The 24,344-nt window shown below is 37.5% G+C and overlaps 2 protein-coding genes and 1 pseudogene across 2 annotated transcripts; 1 reads left to right on the forward strand and 2 right to left on the reverse strand.

Moving 5' to 3' along the window:
* Positions 1–4,856: 4,856 nt before the first annotated feature.
* Positions 4,857–5,798, reverse strand: LOC110133291 (olfactory receptor 2G3-like). Its single transcript, XM_020887090.2, has one exon. It carries the CDS (start codon positions 5,796–5,798, stop codon positions 4,857–4,859), a length of 942 nt encoding a protein of 313 aa, XP_020742749.2.
* Positions 5,799–15,499: 9,701 nt separating this feature from the next.
* Positions 15,500–16,304, reverse strand: LOC110133298 (olfactory receptor 2G3-like; annotated as a pseudogene).
* A 5,154-nt stretch (positions 16,305–21,458) lies between these two features.
* On the forward strand, positions 21,459–22,391 carry LOC110133398 (olfactory receptor 2G3-like). Its single transcript, XM_020887283.2, has one exon. It carries the CDS (start codon positions 21,459–21,461, stop codon positions 22,389–22,391), a length of 933 nt encoding a protein of 310 aa, XP_020742942.2.
* Positions 22,392–24,344: the final 1,953 nt, after the last annotated feature.

Genomic DNA, 24,344 nt, shown 5'->3' on the forward strand with positions numbered 1-24,344 from the left:
TCCCCTTATATACATTTCTTTATTTTTCATAAAACTTGACTTTTTATTCAGTGATTTCTCAAAGATATATGTAAATAATATGCTGTCAAATATTTCTACGTCAATTAAAAAAAACAAACAGCAGCAGCTAGTATTCCATATCCTCTCTACCTCCATTTTCTTTTATGACAAGAAAGTACATTCAGCTCTTCTAGATTTTTTTATCTGGCAGTTTCTTGAATATTTATAAATTATTTCAACATTTTCAAACATAGTCACTCATTGCTTAAGAGTGCCAGGTACTGCTCAATGCAGTTAGAATGCATCAGCAAAGAGCAAAGATCGTTGTCTCTTTGAAGTTAAAATTAAAGGGAAAGGAGGAAGATAATAAAAAATAAGCCTAATAAATTGTGCTGTAGAGTATTTCAGAAGAGGAAAAGTGCCCTGGGTGAAAGAAACCATAAAGTAGGAAGAGAAGCAGCCAGTGGATGAGATGGACAGATGGTAGAATTAAACAGAGCAGTCAGGAGAGCTCTCCTTGAAAAGGTGAGATTTAAATACTTGAAGGAGAGGAAGAAGGGAGCCCCACAGGTATAAAGCTTCCCAGCCAGAGAATGGCAAAGGCCTTACCTGGTGTATTTTAATAACAACATGGAGGCCAACAGGCTGAGCAGACTGAGTCAGGAAGGGGTTGGGAGATGAGGTCAGGAGATGCCACTGTAAGAATTCGGGCTTTTCCTGCTTAGACATCTGGGGCTTTAAAAAGAGAAATAAGAAGATGAATGATTTACCTTGAATTTCAGAATATCTGTTGTGCTTAGAATTCCCTGGAAGCATGTAAGTGATTACAAAAACAGACACTGAAGCAGTAATCTAGCTGCGAGACGATGGAGACTCAGAGCAGGGTCTTAGCAAGAGAAGTGGTGAAATTCTGAATATCTTTGAAGTTGAAGATAATAGGATTTCCGGATGCATTGGATGTTGGCTGCTGTGTTTTATTTCTGCCTCCCAATCTTTTAAAAGTAGTTGGATGTCATACTTTTCTCTATAAGTCACTTACTGTCTTCCACTGCTAGTGTTAAAGAACCCACCTGCCATTGCAGAAGATAAAAAAAGAGACTCAAATTCAGGGTCAGGATGATCCCTGGAGGAGAATCAGGCATCCCACTCCAGTATTCTTATTTGGAGAATTCCCATAGACAGAGGAGCCTGGTGGGCTACAGTCCATGGGGTCTCAAAGAGTTGGACATGACTGAAGTGTATGAGACATAAGTACCTACTTCCCATCTCCCTAATGTTTATAGATCTCTTCTCTGCTCATAGTTTGGCTCCAGTTCGATTTGTTCTTACAGATTCATACAACTTTGTATTTGATACAATTTTTATGGTTTTTAGAAAGGAATGGGAATAAATAGTTTTGCTAAATTTACTATGTTTAATCAGAACCATTTTTCAAAAAATCTATTTAGATGGCTGGTTATGCGAATAAAATAATAGAAAATATATGTTAAGCTTAAAAAAATATACATTAACTTTTTATTCAGCAAAGATATATACAATTACAAAATGTAAGGTGCCATATTATTTTTATTCTTGATATATATCATTGGAAGCCAATGATGTGATTTCCATCCTTCAAAGATGATGCCCTCTAAGCCTTACCAGATTCAGGATATTCTTTCCTAGAAGGCAACTTTCTTGATTCCACACATATTTGCAGTTTTATCTCTTCCTTCAAAGTACTACATAGTAAACAGTGAAAGTAATAGTTGCTCAGTCATGTCTGGCTTTTTGCGACCCCATGGACTGTAGCTGACCAGCCTCCACTGTCCATGGGATTTCCCAGGCAAGAATGCTTGAGTGGGTTGCCATTTCCTTTTCCAGGGGATCTTTCCAACCCAGGGATTGAACCCGGGTCTCCTGCATTGTGGTCAGATTCTTTACTATCTGAGCTACCAGGGAAATCTCAGGAATCCCCTATAAAATAAATTTTGTGATTTATGAAGCAATTATAATAGTTCTATCCTTTAGTACAAATTTCTTAAACACATAGATATTCTATATACTTGTCCTTTTGTTTTATTTTGCATCTATCATGATCTTCAATTAATTTTTAATTGTTTCATAAATCATGAAATATATTTTATAGGAATATTATATGTTATTCTTCAATAATGCTAGGATATTCTAATTCTTCCCAGTGATAAACATACAATGGTGCATAAATTATTACTGATTGAGTAAATTAGGGATAAACTTGTATGTTGATTTATGACTCAATTTGTCATTTCTTGGTGCACATGTTTTCATCTTAAGGAGAATTCTTAAATAGTGGAGATCACAGGTTCATTTTCTTTAGTATAAATTTCTTATTGATTTAGGTTTAATGTGAGAAATTAAGTAACTGTGAAAATTAAAAAGGTTAAGTGTGAGGATAATAGGGAGAAAGAGACAGCTTATGGTTATAAAAACTAAAAGAAAAAATATGGATGATTTTACAGGTGATTAATGGATCCTGCTGATATAGCTTGTCAGGAGAACCTTGCCAATAAAGACTTTATCTGTTACTATTACAGTAGATGAATCCAGTCTGGAGGTTTGGAGGTGAACTATAAGCAAATATGAAGTGTACCAGGAATAGAGATATCTTTGTTCAGAGTTTACATGAGGAATGCATATATTTTCCCCTAGGTTCTGGCAACAGAAAACCACCAAAATCAAAGCAAGACTTAGATACTATAATTGAGTCACAATTATTAGATCACAGTAGACTAATTGTTATTGGCCTGTCTATGAAAAAAAAAAACAGGTTTGAATGAAACAACTTGTCAACATATTTGGTTAGGTGTCAAAAGCAGAACTCATTTGACTTTCATAAGAAAAACTAGTAGAATTGTGAGTTGTGACTACCCACAAAATTTATGCCTGGAAAACATATATTTACTATCCAGGCCACTCAGTCTGACACCATGCTTATCACTGAGATCAACAAAGATTTTTAATGATAACTGACATTGACCAAATTCTTACTATATGCCTTCTAAGGCTGTCCTCACTTTAGAAATGGAGAAAATGAGGGTTAGAAATGCTTAGTGATTTACCTGGAGTTATGCAGATGGGAAATAAATGATGGAGACAGGACATGGAGTCTGATCTTTGAGTTCAGATATTCTTTACTACCACACTACTATACTTGTCCTTTCGGAAATAACAGCTTTGGCTCTGTTGTCACCATTGAAAGCAAATGTGTCACACTTTTTGAGTGGAGAAAATAAACATGTTTTTTCCACATTATGAAGACAAAAAAATTGGACTAATTTATTTTTGCCACATTCTCAGGTGATTATTTTTCATTTTCTTTCCTTCTCTCTCTCTCTCTTTCTTTCTTTAGAATTCTGTTTTATTTGGCAGACTTTCTGAGGACTTCAGGCCTGGGAGGCAGCCTCTCAGAATAGCTCTCCTCAGGTAGTTATTTTTCCATCTAGATATAAATGACTAACTATTGACTATGTAAATTGAACATAACTGTAAGCAGTAAGCATATATAGACTAAAATAGAGGGAATATTATGATCAGAAAATTAGAAGATTGAAAAGATGTTAATTGCTATTTATTGATCACTTTTTGCATATGCTTTACTTATTGTTTTGTGCTGGTCTCAGCCTATGGGTAAAGTGTTGTGGCTGGATTAGCCCTTGTGGTTCTTATTATGATTGCAAGATGCCCTCAACAATAACCACTGAGAAACCTGAAAAAAGAGCGAGGTTCATTACTAACAATTTCAAGAGTATACATGGCAAGTCTGGTCTTGGATAGAGAGAGAGCAGGTCTAGGGTTCTGCTTTCAATGAGGCTGAACATGGTTGCCTTGGGTTTCTGGGTTCCCTCTTCATTGATGAAAACATAAGAGAGGGAATTAAAAGAGCAGGAGGTGAAAAACAAGTGGCCCAAATTGTCAGTTACCTAAAATTAACCAAGATCTCTGAAACAAAAGAGTCTAAGAGTATGGGATTGGGGGCAGCCTGGCTCTTTATCTATTCATGTGATTAGCAATTATTCTTTTTAAGAACATTTGAAGTGGATGCCTCCACAATCAAAGCTTAAGTCAGGCACTTGCATTACAAAATGAACAAAGAAAAGCCTCTTAAACTTACACTACATTGCCTTTTGGATCTTTTAATAAACATAATAATAACATTCATTCATTTTTTACTCCTAAGTAAATGTGATACAAAAAAACTTTAATAAAACTTGCACAAGCTCAGAAGGGAAGTTGTGGAGTTAAAATCCACACATTTAGAATCTATTCTCTGCACTGGACACCACACAGCAAATGAAAGCTCTTTATTGTGATAAACAGGAAATTACTTTTACACAGAGTTGTTTCCAGGAATTGTTAGAATACTGTTGGGAAGAGATACAGTGTAGAAGCAGCCAGGGAAATGGTTGTTAAGCACCTCATAAAAATGGAAAGAAATGAAAGCCTAAAAAGAGGGGAAGGAAGGAAGCAACAAAAAGGAGGGAAGGGAAGGCAAGGGTAATACAGGGGAGAACAATTGGAAACATAGAATGAACAGTGGAAAAAGGGAAGGAAGATTGAAGAAAAGCAGGAAGGGAGGGCAAGAAACAGAAATTATGTGAATAATGGACAATTAAAGGGTGTGGGGAGATAGTGGTTTCAAAGGGTCCAAAAGAAGCCTGGGAAAGAGGTTGCGAGGACCGATGACTCTGAGGCTGAGTAACAGACAATAATGCAGACTGTGATGATTGCGTGTGTTCCTTATAGGTTAGTGTTTCTTTAGAGAAAGAATGCACAAATGGCCTTCAGCTTCATTTTGCCATAAAAAAATCGACCTCTATGTGCTCAGCTTCATTTTTTTATGAGCCCAGGTCTCTGGCTCTGTGAAAAAGTCTTCCCAGTGCTCCTTTCACATCTTTATTCCTCAGCGTGTAGATGAGAGGATTGAGGGCTGGAGTCACTACTGTGTAGAAGAGGGAGATGAATTTCCCATAAGTATGGGCATAAGAGCTGTTAGGCTGGATATAAACAGCTGTGATAGTCCCATAGAAGAGGGACACTACCGTCAAGTGGGATCCACATGTCCCCAGGGCTTTGCCCCAGGCCTGGACTGACTTGATCCTAATAACTGCCTTGACTATATGTCCATAGGACATCAATATCAGTGCTAAGGGCAAGAGGAGCAAAACCAACGAAGCAATGAATAGCTGGACCTCATTGGCGTGGATGTCCACACAAGCAAGTTTAATCATTGAGGGTACTTCACAGAAGAAATGATGGAGCCACCGGTGTCCACAGCGAGGCAGCCAGAGGGTGACAGTGCTTTGGGTGAGAGTGTTTCCTACTCCACTCAGCCACGCAACCCCTGCCAGAGCCTGGCACAGCCGTGGGTTCATCACGGCTGCGTAGTGGAGAGGTTTGCACACCGCAGCATAGCGGTCAAAGGCCATTACAGCCAGGAGGATGCACTCAGTGGAGCCCAGAGCCAGAGAGACGTAGAGCTGGACAGCACAGCCCAGGGCTGATATGGTCTTGGCTGGTCCTCTTAGGTTCCACAGCAGCTGGGGGACAATGCTGGTAGTAAAGCAGATATCGACTAGGGAGAGGTGAGTAAGGAAGAAGTACATGGGTGTTCTGAGTTTAGGGTCTGTAGAGGAGATCAGAATAATGACTGTATTTCCCACCAGAGTCAGGAGATACGATACCAGAACAACCGCAAAGAGTATCTTTTCTAGGTTGGGCTGATCAGAGAAGCCCACCAGGACAAAGTCTTCTTTGACACTGCTACTGTTCATGCCCATCACCCTGTTCACAAAAAGGAGGGAAACACCGTAAGAATTTAGAGAAAGAATAATGTATTGGCCTCTGGTCACAATGTGGCGGCGGCGGTCGTTTAGTTGCTAAGTTGTGTCTGCCTCTCACGACTCCATGGACTGTAAGCACGTCAGGCTCCTCTGTCCATGGGATTCTCCAGGCAAGAATACTGGAGTGGGTTGCCATTTCCTCCTCCAGGGCATCTTCCTGACCCAGGGATCTAACCCTCACCTCCTACATTACAGGCAGATTCTTTACCAACAGAGTCACCAGGGAAGCCAATATCAACCTTTTAAAATTTCTCTTTGAAACGCTGACTCTGAGAGAAATTACTGTGCCCCATAGAATAAATTTTGGCAATGTCGTTCAGAAGCTGCAGCAAATGACATTAAAGTCGAGACTACAAAGAGATGCACATGATGGCTAATTGTAGAAGAAAGAATTTTTTTGAGAGATAACTATCAGAAGATGAGATAAAATTTATCACAAAAAAATAAAGAATAGCAGAAGAATAAAATGCATATGATTAATTTATAGCTTATGAAAAATCATTCAAATTAAACGGGGAAAACTCAGTAATACTGATGTTTAATATATGTAAATAATATGTGTAAGTAATACTTCAATTCTTCAGCTGTAATTTTGAGTTGGGCCTTTTTTCCCCAGGATTTTCATACGTATAAATAACAGCCTACTTCTTGAGATTATAGAGATTATTTTTCCTATAAAATGGCAAACATTTGGCTATTGAAAGGAATAATATTTACATTTATATCTAAATGTTTAATCATTATTCTCACATAATTTCAAAAATGCATTTTTTGAAAATTGATTAGTCAACTCATTTAACCCACCACTTATTAGTGATGTAAATTTATGAACATATTCAGAGCAAACCTCCTTGCCTTCTTTGGTGAGTGGTGTTGAGGAAGGGAGTCAGCTTTCCTGTCCTGTATGTTGAAAGAAGAGGTGGTTGAATCTGATGGAAGGATGAGGATCAGGAAAGGAAGCGTCTTTGGTGGGATGAAAAGGCTGCTTCAATGAACTTCAAATCCACATCAAATTTTTATCTTCAGGAAGATTAAAAGGCCAGGATTCGTAATGGACTTTTAAAAAGTCCAAACAGCTAAAATGCAAATGTTTGAAGTATATTCACTGATACAAACCTTATTCCCCAAAGACCGTAACTCTATTTCCTGCTCAAGACAAACAGGTGCTTTTACATGTCATCAGTGAAAATCACTCAGGTTTCAAAATTCTTCCTTAATAATTGCATATCCTAAAATTGTTTTATTACTTGTTGGGAAAATTAATCATGGAAGTAAAATATACTCTTATATATAAGATGTATTGATTTAACTTATCACATAAAAATGATACTTAGTAGAACCCAGTGAAAAGGAAAGAAGTTAAGGAAAGCATCTAGTGTGGGATCTAGACATTCAACAGCAGCATGATGTCACTGAGTGATCACTCAAAATAACAAAAGTAAATAACAGATAAAATGAGCATACAAAGGGACCTCTAAGGAACAAACCAGTTTATATTATACAGACATATTTTTCTTATAAATACTCTCACAATTATATATCTTCATATGCATGCACAAAAATACACATACATGCATACATGCGTAATTCCTTTGATTCTATTATTCATGGTCAATTCCCAACTATTTAGTTCCCTAAAAAGTACTCATTTTTCCTATCAAAGGAGTAACAAAAAGCCAAACCCAGGTCTCTTATTTGATTTTCTTTAATTCAGACTGCAGGTTGCTACCTTATCCTCTCAAATGAGAATTTCTCCTGTGTTTTAAGTCCTGCCACATTCCCCCACACATATATGCAATACCTCAACAGAAATACCATGAAAGATCAATTTAGTCATGAACTTGCTCCTTATTTATACAGAAAGTTATAACAGTATGTTTACTTTAGGCTTCTGGAAGGATTCTATTCCACTATGATGCAAAATTTATCATCACCCATGTACCATATGATCTCTACACCTGGATGAACATCACTTTAAAATAGAATCTCAATTTGCCATTAAAATTTAAGAGTCATAAGCATGATGTAGATATAAAAGCAAGGTATCAGAAGAAGTGAACAAGTTAAAAGAGGAACATTTCCAGATTTCCTTTTTTTTTTTTTTTTGGAATACTGATACTCTCATTGTGAAAAAGAACTGTAAGTCATAGGATTCAAATTATTATTACTTTGAAATGAGCTCTGAAGGCCCATGTACTCGTTTTAGGGACTGTTATTTAAGATGGAGCTCCCTGAACATCAGCAAGTCAGGAGAGACTGGAAAGTATACAGAACACCAAATATGGAAAATTTCCATGGAAACAGTTCTCCCAACATGGCAATTAATATCAGGCTCTGTAGCATCATAAGAAGAACTGTCCCAGGAGATGATCCTGAAAGGGATAGTTTTATCTCTCTGATTTTTCAGTTTTGTTTCCATCTAGGCCAAACCATCTTTTGATGAAAGCCTCTTGATGAAAGTGAAAGAGGAAAGTGAAAAAGTTGGCTTAAAGCTCAACATTCAGAAAACTAAGATCATGGCATCTGGTCCCATCACTTCATCGTAAATAGATGGGAGACAGTGGAAACAGGGTCAGACTTTATTTTGGGGGGCTCCAAAATCACTGCAGATGGTGATTGCAGCCATGAAATTAAAAGATGCCTACTCCTTGGAAGGAAAGTTATGACAAACCTAGATAGCATATTAAAAAGCAGAGACATTACTTTGCCAACAAAGGTCCATCTAGTCAAGACTATGGTTTTTCCAGTGGTCATGTATGGATGTAAGAGTTGGACTGTGAAGAAAGCTGAGCGCTGAAAAATTGATGTTTTTGAAGTGTGGTGTTGGAGAAGACTCTTGAGAATCCCTTGGACTGCAAAGAGATCCAATCAGTCCATCCTGAAGGAGATCAGTCTGAAAGTCCAATACTTTGGCCACTTCATGAGAAGAGTTAAGTCATTGGAAAAGATCCTGATGCTGGGAGGGGTTGGGGGGCAGGAGGAGAAGGGAACGACAGAGGATGAGATGGCTGGATGGCATCACCGACTCGATGGACATGAGTTTGAGTAAACTCTGGGAACTGGTGATGAACAGGGAGGCCTGGCGTGCTGCGATTCATGGGCCGCAAAGAGTTGGGCACGACTGAGTGACTGAACTGAACTGAGGCCAAACCACAGAGATATTTGAAATCGGCCCTCATTACCATCAAATGCTGAGTTGTTTTCTCATTTCTGCCATATTCATATTAAATTTCTAATAATATAATCTATATTATACATATATGTACCTGCTAGTTACAAATATATTCTGCTATATTTGTAATTGAAGGCTACAAATTGAATTGTAATCTTGAATATTTGTATATTTAAGAATATACAAAAGGAAATCTTATATATTTGAATTGAAGATACAAATATATCTTCATATTTTCTGTATTTTAAATTTTAGCCAATCTGGTTGTATATTTCATGATTTCAATTTGTACTCCCCTGATAACTGATGAAGTTAGCTAGTTGACCTCACATTAATAATTGCCTGATAATTGACTAAAAATAACATATATGTGAGAAACTGAAAAATCAGTCTTTGACTACAGAGACTAGTAAACATTCCTGCCTAGATTCCCCTTTTCCCTCTGCACAGGTTTACCCTGGCAAGTTCAGAAACTACACTTATCAGCTAGAGGCACAGAGGAAGATGCACAAGGTGGAAAGCAGAGACTGACCTCACCCAAATCCCCACTGCAAGGTCTCAGACGGGAACAGGCTCAAGCTCAGGAAACACAGAATCATTACATGTAAATTAAGTGTCATTTGACAGTGGACATTTTAATTACTAATGTGAAAATACTTTATTACTAAAAGTTGACATTTTTACCATTTGAAAATGGCTAGAAAGATTATGGGACATTCCAAAAATGTAATCCAGGAGCAGGGAAAGAACTGCTACATGGTACAGGCAGGATGGATAAAGGAATAAAATTGTTGTTTTTCTACTTTAATCACACCCCATGAGTACTTACTGTTAGGATATCATGGGTAAACATGGACTGGGATTTGCTAGGTGTCAGGCACTCTGCCAAGCATGTTGCATGAGGTACCTCACTTATCACTCACCACCCTAGCAATGTGGTATTATTGTTCCACTCACTATAGTGGAATAATTTTACCTACAAGTTCAATAACTTGCCCTGAATATTAAGAAACTGCTGGGTGTTTAAATATTAATTGAACAAAAGATGAATGACAGCATGTTGTAGAAGATAAGGGATAAATTAGATCATAATGCTGGAGAACCCGGAATTTTGTGCTACTTAGACTTTATTTAAAAAAAGAAATGACCGACCCCAGATGGAGTCACTGTGCTAAGCTCAGAAAAGCAAACCAAGACACAAAACTTAACCTAATTGTAGTTACAGCCTCCTTCAGGAGTGTGGTTTTAGCTAGTCAGTCTGGAATTTTCTTGTCAACACACTGAAATAAAATTAATATTTTCTGACAGTACTATAGAAATTTAAACATAAAATTTCTTCTCTGCCCTTAGCCTCCTCTCTCCCCACACAGTGAATTGCGTCTCTACGTTATGTGTTGATTAAACCTGTCCCATTGGCAGGAACACCTGATCATCCATAAAGGGCAGCCACAAGACAACTCCTTAAAAGACAACATTTTTTCTTGATCTTGTTTAGGGTCGTATGACTCACCATGAAGGTGCTAAAACTTGATTATATAAACTGTCAAGAATACATCATTTGGTGTACAGCCTTCTGTCTCAAGAAACTTATATAAACTATGTTTTGACTTCTAATGGGGGAACAGTTCTCTGAGCTTTCTGAGATGCTCTTCTTGGGCTATAGCCCTTGAATCTGGCTCAAATAAAATTTTCCAATTCTTTCTTAGATAGGCTGAAGCTGATTAAATTTTTGTTAACAGCGCCAGTGAGGTAATCTAATACATAGTTCCTTTTTGTCCCCCATAGGTAGCTTACCTGAACCTGAAACAATCCAGTTTTTTCTCCTTCTGCCTGTAAAAGTCTCCTATTATGTATAACTTCTCTCTACTTAGTAGATGGGAAGCTACCTGATTTATGATTTGCTGAATAAAGCCAATTAAATCTTAAAATTTATTAGGCTGAATTTTTGTTTTTTGACATTAGTAATCAGTGGCTCAGCGGTAAAGAATCTGCCTGCCAATGCAGGAGATGCGGGTTTGATCCCTGGGCTGGGAAGATCCCCTAGAGAATGGAGTGGCAACCCACTCTCGTATTCTTACCTGGGAAATCCCATGGACAGAAGAGCCTGGTGGGCTACAGTTCATGGGGTCACAAAAGAGTTGCACATGGCTTAGCAACTAAAGAACAGCAATTATTTGAAACCATTTAAATTAGAAAAGTAGAATTATATATGGAAAATAATTTTATGGAATAATCAAACTTATGGAGAAAAGAAAGGTTTGAAGAAACAGTTTGGAGATTTAGAAATTCAGTCATAGATAACAACAAGTGTCTAAGAGACTAGAAGGTGAACTATATGAGCTGCTTGGGTTGGTGTAAAGGTCTGTTGTGAAGCAGACAGCATATTACAGAGCTGAAGGCACTCACAGTCATTGAAATAACTATTATCTCCACACCAAATATATCCATAAACTCATTTCAGCTCAGGGTCACATACTTGCAAACTTATTTAAAATCAAGACACGAGATCTGGATTAGGGCAATGGAATGTGAATAAAATGGAGGGAAAGGATTAACATAACAATAGGGAATAAGATTAAGAAGACTTTGATATTCATATGAGGGTCAGGTAGACTTAACTATAAAGTAGAACTCATATTTAGATTTTTTGCTGAGTTAGAGGAGTTATGAAAAGGAATGGGGATACTTTGGTCTATTTAAAGGTTATTAAAATAATTTTAGAAAGTGGTGAAAATTTCTCTCTATCAGAGAGAGCAAATGGCTAAGGTCTATCAAGTCATCATGAGGTTTTAAATCACAAAAGTGGTGTAGAAGTAGCCTTAATTATTGTGTGGTTTCTATTAATAAATAACAGGCCATGGGCTAAACTTAGATTTACTTATCACAACAGTCATCTAAATTAGGAACTATTGTTACCACTCAAGTATTAAATACTGATCTACTTGATTAGCTTGATAGATTGGGTTTTGAACTCAAGTATTTTGACCCAAAATATCAATCATATTCTTTTCAGCACAGATTACACAATCTAAACTGGTTCTTCAGAAGTGAAAATTGGTACTGATCTAAAGAGAAGTGAAATAAAGAGAGATTTTGGTTGGTCTCAGTGTTTTCAGCACAACGAAAAAGAAGCGCAATGTACAGGACACTGCGGAATACAAGACAATTGCAAACAAACAAACCAAGCACAAGTTAAGAAGGATGGAGGAAGAGTGAAGAATTTGGAGGTTATAGAACACCATAGTGTTTTCGAAAGTATCTAATAATCTTTAAGATTTATTCAGCACTTACCAGAGCCATGAGTCATTTTTAAGTACATTGCATGAATTAATGTATTTAATTCTCACTGAAAACCTGTGAGGTGATTAAAGGAACAAAGAGATTAAGTAAAGAACAAAAGGTTTTACCAAGCTGGCTTCAGAACCCATGTGTTTTACAATTTCAGAGACCCTGAAAGAAGAAATATAGCATCGAGTAAGATTCAATACAAGGTTTTACCCTGTAGCCCCTTGGTCCATTTGAAATAAGATTACATTAAGTTTTAGTACATCATTAAATTATTAAGTAACTTCTATAATTATTTAACAATTATTTCTATTGTTTTCATTTAAATGCAAACCTTTTTCTTCCTTAATAGCTTTTAAAATAGATTCACACTATGACCCACATCCCAGAATTTTAGAAACAAAAGCAAAAATAAACAAATGGGACCTAATGAAACTTAAAAGCTTTTGCACAACAAAGGAAACTATAAGCAAGGTGAAAAGACAGCCCTCAGATTGGGAGAAAATAATAGCAAACAAAGCAACAGACAAAGGATTAATCTCAAAAATATACAAGCAACTCCTCCAGCTCAACTCCAGAAAAATAAATGACCCAATCAAAAAATGGGCCAAAGAACTCAACAGACATTTCTCCAAGGAAGACATACAGATGGCTAACAAACACATGAAAAGATGCTCAACATCACTCATTATCAGAGAAATGCAAATCAAAACCACAATGAGGTACCATTACACGCCAGTCAGGATGGCTGCTATCCAAAAGTCTACAAGCAATAAATGCTGGAGAGGGTGTGGAGAAAAGGGAACCCTCTTACACTGTTGGTGGGAATGCAAATTAGTACAGCCACTATGGAAAACAGTGTGGAGATTTCTTAAAAAGCTGGAAATAGAACTGCCATATGACCCAGCAATCCCACTTCTGGGCATACACACCGAGGAAACCAGATCTGAAAGAGACACGTGCACCCCAATGTTCATCACAGCACTCTTTATAATAGCCAGGACATGGAAGCAACCTAGATGCCCATCAGCAGATGAATGGAAGAGGAAGCTGTGGTACATACACACCATGGAATATTACTTGGCCATTAAAAAGAATTCATTTGAATCAGTTCTAATGAGATGGATGAAACTGGAGCCCATTATACAGAGTGAAGTAAGCCAGAAAGATCAAGACCATTACAGTATACTAACACATATATATGGAATTTAGAAAGATGGTAATGATAACCCTATATGCAAAACAGAAAAAGAGACTCAGATGTATAGAACAGACTTGTGGACTCTGTGGGAGAAGGCAAGGGTGGGATGTCCCAAGAGAACAGCATCGAAACATGTATATTATCTAGGGTGAAACAGATCACCAGCCCAGGTTGGATGCATGAGACAAGTGCTCGGGCCTGGTGCACTGGGAAGACCCAGAGGGATCGGGTGGAGAGGGAGGTGGGAGTGGGGACCGGGATGGGGAATATATGTAAATCCATGGCTAATTCATTTCAATGTATGACAAAAACCACTGCAATGTTGTAAAGTAATTAGCCTCCAACTAATAAAAATAAATGGAAAAAAAAATAATTAGATTCACAAATCTGGTACATTACTGTAAAAAGAGCCCATATTTTCAAGTTTTTTTTTTTCTTTTCTTGAAAGAATTGGGATACTGTGGTAGAATGATTTAATCAATGTCACACCAGGGCTCTTTTACAAAAGAAGTACAACAGTAATCACCTCATGCTAACATATACTTTTCCATTTTCTGGTTCATATTAAACACAATTTAATTCCCTAATCAAATATGTAAGCACATGCATATTGGGTAGATCACTAAATCTCCCTATTCTGGGATATGCCCCTTAAAGACATTTAGTAGAAGAAAGTATGAATAGGTTTATAAAACACACACATACACACAGATGAAGTTCCATGAGATATACAAGTAGAATCAAAATGTGCTTCTTTTTTTTTTTATTAATTTTTTTTTCTTTTTTGTTTTAATAGGCTAATTACTTTACATCATTACAGTAGTTTTTGTCATACATTGAAATGAATCAGCCATGGATTTACATGTATTCCCCATCCCAGTCCCCCCTCCCACCTCCCTCTCCACCCAATCCTTCTGGGTCTTCCCAGTGCACCAGGCCCGAGCACTTGTCTCATGCACCCAATCTGGGCTGGTGATCTGTTTCACCCTAGATAATATACATGTTTCGATGCTGTTCTCTTGGAACATCCCACCCTTGCCTTCTCCCAGAGTCCACAAGTCTGTTCTATATATCTGAGTCTCTTTTTCTGTTTTGCATATAGGGTTATCATTACCATCTTTCTAAAGTCCATATATATGTGTTAGTATACTGTAATGGTCTTTATCTTTCTGGCTTACTTCGCTCTGTATAATGGGCTCCAGTTTCATCCATCTCATTAGAACTGATTCAAATGGATTCTTTTTAATGGCCGAGTAATATTCCATGGTGTGTATGTACCACAGCTTCCTCATCCATTCGTCTGCTGATGGGCATCTAGGTTGCTTCCATGTCCTGGCTATTATAAAGAGTGCTGCGATGAACATTGGGGTGCACGTGTCTCTTTCAGATCTGGTTTCCTTGGTGTGTATGCCCAGAAGTGGGATTGCTGGGTCATATGGCAGTTCTATTTCCAGCTTTTTAAGAAATCTCCACACTGTTTTCCATAGTGGCTGTACTAATTTGCATTCCCACCAACAGTGTAAGAGGGTTCCCTTTTCTCCACACCCTCTCCAGCATTTATTGCTTGTAGACTTTTGGATAGCAGCCATCCTGACAGGCGTGATAATGGTACCTCATTGTGGTTTTGATTTGCATTTCTCTGATAATGAGTGATGTTGAGCATCTTTTCATGTGTTTTTTAGCCATCTGTATGTCTTCCTTGGAGAAATGTCTGTTGAGTTCTTTGGCCCATTTTTTGATTGGGTCATTTATTTTTCTGGAGTTGAGCTGGAGGAGTTGCTTGTATATTTTTGAGATTAATCCTTTGTCTGTTGCTTTGTTTGCTATTATTTTCTCCCAATCTGAGGGCTGTCTTTTCACCTTGCTTGTAGTTTCCTTTGTTGTGCAAAAGCAGAATGTGCTTCTTTTTTCTAAACCACAGTAGCTATATTGTTGGTAAGACAGAAAGGTAAGCAGTCACTTGGGAGTAGTTATTCAATCTTAGGTCTCTTCAATAATTTTCCTCAATGAAAAGTCACCGCTTCCTTTTCTTTTTCCTTAGGAATTTTGTTCTATTCTCAGCATCCTTCTCAAGGCTCCTTTCACATCCTTGTTCCTCAGAGTATATATGAGGGGGTTGAGGGTGGGAGTTACAACAGTGTGGAAGAGTGTAAGGAACTCCCTCTGGCTATGGCCATAGAATCTCTTTGGTTGAATGTATATGGCTGAGCTGGTCCCAAAGAAGAGGGACACCACCACAGATGGGAACTGCAGGTCCCTAGAGCCCTACGCCAAGCTTGGAATGACTTAATTTTTGACACTGCCTGCACGATGAATCCATAAGAGACCAATATCAATGCCACAGGAAGAAGAAGGTGAACTAATGTGGCCACAGAAAGCTGGATTTCATTTGTATGGATGTCAATGCAGGCCAAATTGATCATGGCAGGCACTTCGCATAAGAAGTTGTGCACACGGTGATGTCCACAGCGAGGAAGGCGAAGGGTGATGGTTCCTTGGATAAGAGTGTTTCCTACTCCACACAGCCAGGCTATTCCTGCTAAGAACTTACAAAATGATGGGTGCATAACACTGGTGTAATTGAGAGGTCTGCAGACTGCTACATAGGGATCAAAGGCCATGATGGTCAGGAGAACACACTCAGTGGAACCTAGTGAGAGGGACACATAGAGTTGTATGGCACAGCCTGTTGATGTGATGGTCTTGGCTGGTCCCTTCGGTTCCACAATAACTGGGGGACGATGCTGGTAGCTAAGCAAAAGTCAAGAAACGAGAGATTTGTGAGGAGAGTTTAGTGCTAGAGAAAGCATCAGTAGATTTGTGGCCATTGGCCTTTTTCTTAAATATTGATAAATTATTATCAGCACATAAAGAATCTTAAGTGTAGTTGATAATTTTCCAAAGTGAGATTGTGAAAGTGAAGTGAAAGTTGCTCAATCATGTCTGACTCTTTGTGACCCCATGGACTATGGAAACTCTCCAGGCCAGGATACTGAAGTGGATAGCCTTTCCCTCTTCCAGGGGATCTTCCCCAACCCAGGGATTGAGTAGGGGTCTCCCACATTACAGGTGGATTCTTTACCAGCTGAGCTACAAGGGAAGCCCAAGAATACTGGAGTGGGTAGCCTATCCCTTCTCCAGGGGATCTTCCTGACCCAGGAATCAAAGCGGGCTCTCCTGCATTGCAGGCAGATTCTTTACCAACTGAACTATCAGGGAAGCCCTTAAGTGAGATTCAGTTTTATACAATGAATGTCTCAGTGTAATCTAGAATATCATACATATCAGTAATTGAGTTCTTGAGCCTCATTCAAAAGAAGGGTCAATATTTTCAATATTCAGAATCAGTCGTTCTCAAGCAGCATTTCAAGGAAGAAAGAAACATTGATTAGTCCCAGTACCCTCCAATGATTATAATGGTATCTAAATACAACTTAAAAATTCATTGCTTTGGAGTAGGGTGTTGTCTACTGTGCAAATTTGTAAGACTATTTCATAGAAAATAGATTTTGTCACCAGAACATGATTAGAATTGGACTATTTCCTAAGAAGTATACTTTCTGGAAGAAGAGTGTACAGAGTCCAGAGTGTGGGCCAGTTACAAATAGTTTTGAATCTTTTGCAATAGGGAGACTTTAATGCATAAGTGGGCTACACAAGTGGTGGGGTAGCTGGAAAACTAAACAGTGAAATGAGAGTTGAACCTGAGATTAGAAATAGCTGGCAGCTGCTCCCACTGCTGGACTTGAGGAAGCAAAAGAAGCCAAAGGCCCAGGATAACCTGGTGGAAGCAGGGACAAATGGTAAGCTTGCCAACAGAACTAGAACCAAAAGAGGAGATGGCCACCTCATCTTGAAAAGCCTCCTCCAGCACAGTGGAAGGTAGAATGACGCTTTCTTCTCTTTTCTCTTCATTCTGCTCTCCTGCCAGTCAGTGTTTCCCAGTCAGTGTGAAAGGCAGTCAATAGGGAACCTGGACGAAGCAGCCTTCAGACCCCAGTCCTCCTGGAATACAGAACAGTGATGGAAAGGGACGATGAGAGAATTTGAGGGCGAACAAACCCAGGACCAGCACACCTAGCACATATTGTTATCCCTCTTTGGCACTACACTTTCACACTTTGTCACTACAGTTGAAAGAAAAGTTATGGAAGGAAAATTACAAGATAGTCTACATATCAGTTTTTTCTAATGTTTACTATTATGTGAGCATGAGTCGCTAAGATGTGTCAGACTCTTTGAGACCCCATGGACTGTAGATCACCGAGCACCTCTGTCCATGAGAGTCTCCAGGCAAGAATACTGGAGTGGGTTGCCATTCCCTTCTCTGGGGGATCTTTCCAACCCAGGGACCGAACGCGCATCTCCTGCATTGCATGCAGATTCTTTACTGCCTGAGCTACCAGGGAAGCCCGACCTCATCAGAAACTTTTACAGACAATCCCAATACATGAATGCTGCAATTTTAAAATTAGATGTATATATTTATATCTTATATTTTATCCATCTATTTATAATTTTTGTAAAATATAAATTGTACCTGAATGGATTATTTCAAACAAAACCTGATATACACCATATACTTAAGAGACAACTATAGAATAATATTGGGAATTCCTTAAGAAGTGATTATCCTGCTGTGTGTAGAGCATAATTCATTTTTGATACAAAGACTTTTTTTTTAAAAAAAGAGTTTTTTAAAACAAATTTATTCATTTTAATTGGAGGCTAATTACTTTACAATATTGTAGTGGTTTTGCCATATATTGCCATGAATCAGCCACAGGTGTATGTTTAGATCTTTAATCCATTTTGAATTTCTTTTTGTGTATGGTGTTAGAAAGTGTTCTAGTTTCATCCTTTTACAAGTGGTTGACCAGTTTTCCCACAAAGGCTTTATTTTTAACCATTCCTTAAAAGATTCTGTGGCATGCATATGTACAAAACTAAGGTTCTCTAACAAAAACTTTAATGAATTAAAATTTCAATGAGGAATGAATGAAAAGTTTAGGTTAACAGAAAAACACTACTATGTAGTACTATAAAGTAAACTAAAAAGGATACTGAATATCAGTCCCTATAGAGCACATGGACTGATATTCAATAGCTGGTGATGATATGTAATGGAAAAGAATATTAAAAGAATGTAGATGTACATATAAGTTATATATGGGGCTTCCCAGGGTGGCTCAGCATTAAGAATCTGCCTACCAATATAGGAGACATGAATTCAATCTTTGGGTCAGGAAGATCCCCTGGAGAAGGAAATGGCTACCCACTCCAGTTTTCTTGCCTGGAAAATTCCATGGACAGAGGAGCCTGGTGGACATCAGTCCATGAAGTTGCAAAAGAGTTGGACACAACTTAGCAGCTAAACATCATAAATCATATATAAATATATATTAAACATACAAGAATATAAAAACTATATATGTATAAAGTTGGATCAATTTGATATACACCTGAAAAAGAAAACATTGTAACTCAATTATACTTCCATAAAAAATCTTTTAAGGAACTATCCAAATAATATTGGCACATTATTACCTAGCTATATTTAATAGTGTGTAATAGAAAGTAGGTGACAGACGTTAACAGGCTCCAGAAACTTTGTTATGTGTAGAACTAAAGGATGTTCTCACAGATGGAACTTCAACGGTCCTTTCTATCTGTTATCCAGTACACTATGACAACATGAAAGTATCTGTTTTGAATACCTTACAGCAAAATGCCTGTGTACATGCATGCGTGTGTTTACAAGGCATTATGCAATTGATTATCTTCCACTGACAACAGGAGCACAAGTCTCTGTGGCTCTTCTCTCTCCAGGGGCCTGTCTCTCTCTTTAATATAGTGGTGGAAAGTTACCTGGGAAGAAAAACTCAAGACATTTGTGTTGACTAAACAAGCTAACCACCATCCATCTGAAGAGAGCTTGAGATTAGAGGGGTTTGGGATTACAGGAGCATGAGATAACAGGAGGGACTTGAGTTTACTGCCCACATGGGGTTCCTCCGCTGCCTATCCTAGATCTGTGATCACAATTGAACTTTTCATCGAAACCCTGAAGAACCTCTACCCTGGATTGCCATTCTCTCCAGAAGGTAGAACGTACTCTCTGTTGTTTTCGGAAACGAGGGAAAGTGCTCACTTTGGCAGCACGTATATTGAAAAAAAAATTAAAAAGTGGAAAAAAGGAAAATTCATTTTAAAAGTTGAAGAAATCTAGAGCTACTTGCCTTCAGCAGTGAATGTAAGTAGTTTTTCAAATGTGCAACCCAACATTGACTAATGATGAGTAATTGACTACCTTCTCCTCTTTGCAGATGTAAAACCCCATATTCTCACCTTGATTAACAATAGGAATATGAAAGAGAGAACAGGTTCAGTGTGGTCTGTTTGGAAAATATTGGTTATTCTTGCAACATAAATGCACAAGGAAAAAATTGTGAAAATGTAGACTTACATCAAGCAAAATGAGGCCACTCATGTGCTGACATTTTTCCAGCAGTCATTGAATATTTCAACAATACAGTTATTTTATTCTTTACCGAATAGTAGAGCCAAAGTTAGCTAGAAGAGGTCAGTGTCAATTTTAGTGTATCTAGTGTTAATTTTAATTCAGGGTTTTTATTTCCCCACCAAAATGCATGGGCAGATAGACAGATGCTAGCCAATGTGACCACCAGGGTCAGTTACTTCCTTTTGCTCTAATTCTGGAAAAACAATCATACTCTACGCAAAATACATAATAGTTTTGTCTTAGCAAAAATTCAAAAACCTAGCTGATTTTTACCTTGGATGTCAATAAGCCACTTATTCTCTCTAAACTGGACTGTGCAATAATTGCCTGAGAGCCACTTTAATGGCCACGGGTTCTTGGAAGTAAGTTTTATTTTCTAGTGGAGATATTTAAGGGAAAATCAGAAATTTTCAATGGAGGGTTTATTGTTGTTTTTTATTAGTTTGTTTTTAAGGGATTTTTTAGATTTGATATCAAAAGGAAATGATTGCAACCATTCTGAAAATCTCTGAACAGACCCTTCAGAATCACAAATTTTCATAACTTTGCAAGTTAATGGTTAAAAAGACACAGGTGAGTTCTACATAATTTACTTTTAGCAAAGTCAACACATTGCATTAGGTGGCTGAATTTGTATACTCTTGTAATAAAATGACATTAAAGTATGTGAACTGAGGGGCTTCTAGGGGCAAGATTTTGCTATTTTAGAGACTGTAAAGTAGATTTTTCTAGAGAGTAGTGTTTACTCTCTATAAAGTAAATACTAGAAAGTATTACTCTCTAGAAAGTTGACAGACTAGGGACTCAAATAGGGAGATCACAGAAGTTTCCTTTAACACTATTATCAGGTTAATAATTATTTGCTTCACAGAAAAAGAATGAATATTAATGATAACCATATCTAACACTTGCAATGTGAAAATTCTAACTCTTCTTAATTTGTCTTTAGGTCTCCAGTTCTGTGTATCCTGTTAGACTCTTGCTCTCTCAATGAATTTGTCAACTTATCTTTTATATCTGTTATCTATCATTTATCCATATGTGTAACCATCATCTTTCTTTCAATTTCTTTGGCTTTCACACCATGCACATTAATGGCCTGTATATTTTATCTTCAGAGAATTTGGGATACATCTCAAACCTGCTTTGTGTATGTTCAATTCTAATCTATATTTATTTATTTTTTAAAGCATTGGTGTTTTCATGACGTTGTATATTTCTTTCTGTATAAGAAGTCAACATGTTACATTTTTTATTTTGCACAATTTTATTTTGCCTGTTCTTTCTCTATATAAAAATCAGTGCCAAAATGTTCACTTTACTCAGTTAGTTATTTTTCCACTAACTTTTATATCTGATTTTCTTCCCACAGGAAGAAAATAAAAATGACCAAGAATGGTGACTCACAATTAAGCAATGAAAAGAACAAATGCTAGCACTCTGGAAGGTTTCATCCTACTGGGCTTTTCTGACCAGCCCCACCTGGAGATGGTTCTCCTTCTCGTCGTTTCTATCATATACATTCTGACACTGATGGGGAACACAGCGATCATACTGGTCTCGTACTTTAGCCCCAAACTCCACACGCCCATGTATTTCTTCCTCTCCAATCTCTCTTTCCTGGACCTCTGTTTCACCACCAGTGTTGTCCCACAAATGCTTTGGAATTTCAAGGGGCCTGACAAGACCATTAGCTACACTGGTTGTGTGATCCAGCTGTATGTTTCTTTGGGGCTGGGCTCCACAGAGTGCATCCTGCTGACTGTTATGGCCTATGACCGCTTCAGTGCTATCTGTCGACCCCTCCACTATGGAGTCATCATGCACCCAAAGCTTCTCCGGCAACTAGCAGCCCTGGCCTGGATCAGTGGTTTTGTGGGGTCCACGGTTCAGACCGTCCTTGTTTTCCAGTTGCCTCTCTGCAGCCACCACGTGGTGGATGATTTCACGTGTGAGGAGCCTGCCCTGATTAAGATTGCCTGTGTGAACACAACCTTCCTGGAAAATGAGCTCTCCATAGCTTCTGTTCTCTATGTGGTGATACCTCTGGGGCTTATTCTGGTCTCCTATGGCTGCATTGTTAGGACTGTGCTGAAGATAAAATCCACTGAAGGCAGGAGGAAAGCATTTGGGACTTGTGGGTCCCACCTAATTGTTGTGGTTTTGTTTTTTGGGACTCTAACTTCCATTTACATTCAACCCAAGAGCAAATACACCCAGAATTACAGTAAATTCCTCACCCTCTTCTACACTGTAGTGACACCCTCACTTAATCCTTTGATCTACACCTTGAGAAACAAAGAAGCTAAGTGGGCGCTACAAAGGTTGCTGGGAAGAGACCCACGTTAGGGAGAAATGTGAAATATCCTCATACAATCCCTCAGATATTAAGGATTTTTAGCATCATCTAGGTTTGGTTTTTCCTTTTGTTTGTAAAGATCACAGCTAAATCTCCTGAATAAAATGGTATGAAATTTTCTTTCAGTGACATCGTGAAGTTGCCTACTCTAAATCCTTCTCATATTCCTTTCCAGAAATGTTATGTCTCTTTTTTCTTTTGGCTGTTTTCTAAAGGTTCTATGAATAAATAAATAAATAGTTATAGTGGTGCATATGTATGCATATTATAATTTTACAAATCCTGGAGTTATTGCTCTAGGGATTAACTAATGGCAGGGCGGATATGTTCATGACAGATCTATTTTCTCGTCACAGAAGAAATCACCTGCCTCATAGAGATAGAACTTTCTTGAGAACTTTCTATTGTTTTCCAGATCTCTCATTTAATAGTTCCATAGACCGTAGCTGTTCTGTCCGTTGTTTACATAGAAGCATAAAGGTCCACTGGAAAACCTACAATTACCTAACAGTTTCTCTTTCAGGTGGATTCTTGATTCTTGTTCATTTACTAGAGGCATCTGGGACTAAGTACATCCAGGAATATTTCTGATCTCTCCCACCCACAGAGAAAGCTTCAAAGAGATAGGAGCCATGAGACAGAGTATTTCTCATTTATACATCTCTTGTCCTCACATAATGGCTCTCAATCTCTTGATCAATTCTTTACCTCTCTATCTGGAATCTAAGCAAATAGGTATTAGAATTTTAAAGTATTGTCATTTAATCTAAATATCTATATTTGTCACAATATATAGATTTCTTTACCAAAAATGTCTTTGCCACCTATATGTTATTCACTTTTATGGATATCATAACTTTATAAAATAACTCTCTTCATACTGAATATAAAGTTTTATCTATTCTAATAACATACTTTAAAATCTTGGTAATATGTTCAGTTTAAAAATGTTGACCTTATTTTACACATATCCATATAGCAATTTGTTTATAAAATATTATCAATAGTTTATTAGTTTTAATTCTGGAGCCTGCTTAGATATACTTGCAACATGCTTTGGTTTTATAAATGTAGTCTGCTTTTTTCTTAAATGGGGATTTCCCTGGTGGTCCAGTGGTTAAGACTGCATGCTTCCAAAGCAGGAGGCATGGTTTGATCCCTGGTTGGGGAACTAGTTTCCCAAATGCTGTGTGCCGCTGCCAAAAAATTAATTCTTTTAATAGAGATTAAACCCTAGGAATCATTTTAACAAAGACAAATAATTGTATCTGAATATACTAAGTTGAATAAATTAGTAAAGAAAAGCAACTATATTGGAGAAGAGAATAAATGATCTAGTTAGGAGGCATTGATAAGGTTAACAAGTGACGTCTAAGTAAACTTTCTATATCTCTGTTCATAAATAAAATTTTATTGACATTAATGATTAAAACTGGTTAGAGTCAAATCAAATTACTTCACTGATTGATTAGTTAAAGGCAAATGCTTACTAAGCAATAAGATTACCCAAATCATTTCAAATCTTATAATTTTAATTATACAATAAAATTTTTAAAGCTATTGAAAATGATATCCTTATGCCCACACTAGGATAGAACATTAACACTTTCCATATATTCTTTTTGTATGTAGCAGAGTAATTTCAAAAATAGGACAAGTCTGTAAGAAGATGCACTGTAAAGGATACAGAAAAGGCATACCACGTGAATACTAGACAATAAAGAAGACTGACATGATCTTACTGGTATCAAACAGGGTAGCCTTTAAGGGAAGAACTATTATTAGGAAGAAGGGGAGACATTGCATAATGTAAACTATTTAGTTAACTTGAAAGCTATAATAATCTCTAACTAAAATGCTTTCTATCAAATAACTTTAAAATATAAAGCAAAACCTAACATGTAAGAAAGGAAATAGGCAAATTCACAGCCAGAATTGAATGG

The sequence above is a fragment of the Odocoileus virginianus genome, chromosome 27, assembly GCF_023699985.2.
Source record: "Odocoileus virginianus isolate 20LAN1187 ecotype Illinois chromosome 27, Ovbor_1.2, whole genome shotgun sequence".
In the NCBI taxonomy this organism is placed as follows: domain Eukaryota; kingdom Metazoa; phylum Chordata; class Mammalia; order Artiodactyla; family Cervidae; genus Odocoileus; species Odocoileus virginianus.